Source organism: Penaeus chinensis, chromosome 25 (genome assembly GCF_019202785.1).
Source record: "Penaeus chinensis breed Huanghai No. 1 chromosome 25, ASM1920278v2, whole genome shotgun sequence".
Lineage (NCBI taxonomy): Eukaryota > Metazoa > Arthropoda > Malacostraca > Decapoda > Penaeidae > Penaeus > Penaeus chinensis.
This window is the reverse complement of record NC_061843.1, coordinates 2,745,084-2,750,083: the sequence shown is the minus strand read 5'-3', so window position 1 is coordinate 2,750,083 and position 5,000 is coordinate 2,745,084. Positions and strand designations below refer to the sequence as shown.

Below are 5,000 nucleotides of genomic sequence, written 5' to 3'. Positions count from 1 at the left end.
ATATAAATGACCATCCAAATACGATACCTTTATTGGAATACATAAATACAAATGACCATCCAAATAACGATACCTTTATTGGAATAAATAAGCATATTTCAAAATAATAATAATACAAATGAATATTAATGCTACTGCCATCTTTCGCCAGATCCGGGTGGCGGTGGAGGAGGGGGAGGAGGAGGAGGAGGAAGCACGACCTACAGCTCCCTTAGTGGAGGAGGAGGAGGAGGTGGAGGAGGGGGAGGGGGAGGAGGGAGAGCGAGCGACAGGGAGCTGCTGGCACTCCTCATGAACCGCCTCGTGGTCATGGAAACCCAGCTCTCCCACGCTCGCCAGGCGCTCAAGCAGAGGGACTTCCACATAGCGGTCCTCGAGGAGAAGCTGAGGTAAGGGGGTTAAGCAGAGGGTTTCTGGGGCAGAGGGGCGTAGGGGAGAGGGTGCCAAGGGAAGGGGCATTAGGGCATGGCAATATTAAGAATGATGATGATGATAACAGTGTTAATGATAATAATAATAATGGTGATGATGACGACGATGATGATAATAATGATTATGATAATGATAATAATAATAATGATAAAAGAAATGATGATAATGTTAAAAATAATGATGATAATAAAAATAATGATAATGATAATATTAATTGATTAATTAATAATTATGATAATAATAATAGTAATAATAATAATAATAATAATAGTAATAATAATAATAATGAAAATTATAATGATAATGATACTGATAACAATAATAGTGATGATGATAATAATGATGATTACAATGATAATGAAAATAATTATCATAATTATAATAATCATCATTATTATCGTTATCATTAATAATGTTATTGTTACCATTATCATCATCATCATCACCAGTATGATTATTCTAATCAGTATTGTTATTGTTTTTATTATAATTATTATTACTATTATTATTATCATTATTATTGTTGTTGTTTTCACCCCATTATCTGTATTATCATAATAATCATTATTGTTGTTATTAGTGTCATTATTATTTCTGTTAATGATAACAACACAGACACTAGCATACATTTTCATCATCACTGCAGTCCTTTGATTTAATGAAGCCTCACCATTTCACAACAATTAATCGGTAAACAACGCTAATTAAGTAAAAAAAAAAAAAAAAATCACTTCTCTATGAGATCGTATTTTCGCCATTCGATTCGGTTTGTTGATGCGTGGACAGTAAACAAGACAACAGCCCATTCAGTGTGTTAATGATGATAATATGAGTAATTATCGACGTGTCAGATCCGTTTCGTTCATTTCAGTAAATGAGACGGTTTTGATTGTATTTTTTTCTGTTTTCATCTATTCAGGTTTGTTACTATCGTTGTTATTATTATTAGATAGCTGTCAGGATTGTCAGGATTGTCATTATTATTGATCAATTGTTATTATTATTGTTATCAACAGCATTATCAGTAGTAGTAGTAATGGTATTATCATTACATTTTTTATCATAATCATTAATAATTAGTAGTAGTAGTATTTACATTACTGTCATCATTAACATTTTTACTTATATTCATGGACTAACATTTATTATGATAAGAAAAAACTGTTTTCTTCTATTACATTCCTGTTGCTTTGCATTATTTTAACACTATGCACTACCTTCTTGCCACCATATACTGTCATTTCACCTCGATGCACCATCAATCTCCCCGAAATACCATACCAGAACTACCATTCCGACGCACGGTTCATCACACCTCACAATCTTCCCTACAGCCCCACCTCACCACCATTTACTATCACTCTCCCCGCCAGTATCCTCTCATTTACCACTCACCATACTACACCATGACTCACCATGTCACACCATACCACACCATACCTCCTAATACCTCACCATATCTCACTACACCATACCAAACCATACCACACCATACCACCCTTTACCAAACCATACCACACCATACCACACCAGACCACCCCATACCACACCATACCACCCCACACCATACCACCCCACACCATACCACCCCACACCACACCATACCACCCCATACTACACCATACCACCCCATACCACCCCATACCACACCATACCGAACCAGACCACCCCATACCACCCCACACCACACCAAACCACCCCACACCACACCACACCAAACCACCCCACACCATACCACCCCACACCATACCACCCCACACCATACCACCCCACACCATACCATCCCACACCACACCATACCACCCCCTACCACACCAAACCACCCCACACCATACCACCCCACACCATACCATCCCACACCACACCATACCACCCCATACCACACCACCCCACACCACACCATACCACCCCACACCATACCACACCACACCACACCATACCACCCCACACCAAACCACCCCACACCATACCACCCCACACCATACCACCCCATACCACACCATACCACCCCAAACTACCCCATACTACACCACACATCATACCACCCCATACCACCCCACACCATACCACCCCACACCATACCACCCCACACCATACCACCCCACACCATACCACCCCACACCACACCATACCACCCCATACCACCCCAAACCACCCCACACTACCCCATACCACACCACACATCATACCACCCCACACCATACCACCCCACACCATACCACCCCATACCACACCATACCACCCCAAACCACCCCACACTACCCCATACCACACCACACATCATACCACCCCACACCATACCACCCCACACCACACCATACCACCCCATACCACCCCACACCCCACCCTACCTCACCATACCACCTCAAACCAAACCATACCATCCCACACCACCCCATACCACACCATACCACCCCATACCACCCCATACCACCCCACACCCCACCCTACCTCACCATACCACATCAAACCAAACCATACCATCCCACACCACCCCACACCACACCATACCACCCCATACCACCCCACACCCCACCCTACCTCACCATACCACCTCAAACCAAACCATACCATACCACCCCACACCATACCACCCCACACCACCCCACACCATACCAACCACACCACACCCCACACCATACCACCCCACACCACTCCACCCCACACCATACCAACCCCATACCAACCCCATACCACACCCTACCTCACCATCTTCCCTCGCTCCCCACCAGGCTGTACATGAAAGCCGAGGAGACCGCAGTCGGCAGTGAGGTCGGCTTCCTGGAGTCTCTCAAAGACACACGAATGGCGTCGGTGGAGGAGAAGTGTCGCAAGTTGGAGAGGCAGGTCATGGAGATGGAGGTGAGGAGGGGAGGGAGGGAGGGAGGGAGAGGGAGGGAGGGAGGAGGGAGGAGGGAGGGAGGGAGGAGGGGAGGGAGAGAAGTGTCGCAAGTTGGAGAGGCAGGTCATGGAGATGGAGGTGAGGAGGGGAGGGAGGGAGGGAGAGGGAGGGAGGGGGGGAGGGAGGGAGGGAGGGAGGGAGGAGGGGGGGGAGGAGAAGTGTCGCAAGTTGGAGAGGCAGGTCATGGAGATGGAGGTGAGGAGGGGAGGGAGGGAGGGAGAGGGAGGGAGGGAGGGAGGGAGGGAGGGAGGAGGGGAGGGAGGAGAAGTGTCGCAAGTTGGAGAGGCAGGTCATGAAGATGGAGGTGAGGAGGGTAATGGGGGAGGGAAGGAGGGAGGGAGGGAGGGAGGGAGAGGGGAGGGAGAGGGAGGGAGGAGGGAGAGGGAGAGGGATGAGGGGGAAGTTGGAGAGACAGGTCATGGAGATGGAGGTGAGGAGGGGAGGGAGGGAGGGAGGGAGGGAGGGAGGGAGGGAGGGAGGGAGGGAGGGAGGGAGGGAGGGAGGGAGGGAGGGAGGGAGGAGGGGAAGGAGGGAGGGAGAGAGGGAGAGGGAGAGGGATGAGGGGGAAGTTGGAGAGACAGGTTATGGAGATGGAGGTGAGGAGGGGAAGGAGGGAGGGAGGGAGGAGGGAGGGAGAGAGGGAGAGGGAGGGGGAGGGAGGAGGGAGGGAGGGAAGGAAGGAGGGAGGGAGAGAGGGAGAGGGAGGGGGAGGGAGGAGGGAGGGAGGGAGGGAAGGAAGGAGGGAGGGAGGGAGGAGGGAGAGGGAGAGGGATGAGGGGGAAGTTGGAGAGACAGGTTATGGAGATGGAGGTGAGGAGGGGAAGGAGGGAGGGAGGGAGGAGGGAGGGAGAGAGGGAGAGGGAGGGGGAGGGAGGAGGGAGGGAGGGAAGGAAGGAGGGAGGGAGAGAGGGAGAGGGAGGGGGAGGGAGGAGGGAGGGAGGGAGGGAAGGAAGGAGGGAGGGAGGGAGGAGGGAGAGGGAGAGGGATGAGGGGGAAGTTGGAGAGGCAGGTCATGGAGATGGAGGTGAGGAGGGGAATAGGGGAGGGAGGGAGAGAAGAGGGAGTGAGAGAGAGACAGACAGAGAGAGGAAGGGAAAGGAAGGTGGGAGGGGGGGAGAGTGAGGGTAAAAAGAGAGAGGAGGGAGAGAGGATGGGAAGAAGGGAAGGGGAGAGGGAGAAAAAGAGAAAGAGGGAGAGAGTGAGAAAATGAGAGTGATAAATATATATATATATATATATATATATATATATATGTGTGTCCCCCGCCTCCTCTTCTACCATTATTATTATTATTATTACTATTATTATTATTGTTATTGTTTTTATTATTAGTAGTATTACTATTATTATTGTTTAATTATTATTATTATTATCATTGTCATTATTATTATTTTTATTATCATTATTATTTTTCACTATTATTATTTTTATTATTATTATTATTTTTCATTATTTTCTTTATCGTTATCATCATTATTATTATCATTACCATCACTTCATTATTATAATTATCCTCTACATCATCACCATCATTTTGATCCTCGTTATTATTATCATCATCATCATCATCATTACCATTATTACAATTATCATTATCATCATCCTTTTCTTCGTCATCCTTCACAGCGTTTCCTCGGCGAGTACGGCATGGTCTGGTGCGAGGCGG

General features: G+C 47.3%; 1 protein-coding gene across 1 annotated transcript in view; it reads left to right on the top strand.

The window, feature by feature from the left end:
- The first annotated feature begins 258 nt into the window (after nucleotides 1-258).
- Nucleotides 259-5,000, top strand: part of LOC125038672 — an 18,998-nt gene continuing 14,256 nt past the window's right edge. Inside the window, exons 1-3 of the mRNA XM_047632220.1 lie at nucleotides 259-389; nucleotides 3,165-3,294; nucleotides 4,961-5,000. The exon at nucleotides 4,961-5,000 is cut by the window's right edge and continues 133 nt beyond it. Of these exons, the coding sequence (XP_047488176.1) occupies nucleotides 292-389; nucleotides 3,165-3,294; nucleotides 4,961-5,000 (268 nt within the window). The 5' untranslated portion in view covers nucleotides 259-291. The remainder of the gene's footprint in view (nucleotides 390-3,164; nucleotides 3,295-4,960) is intronic.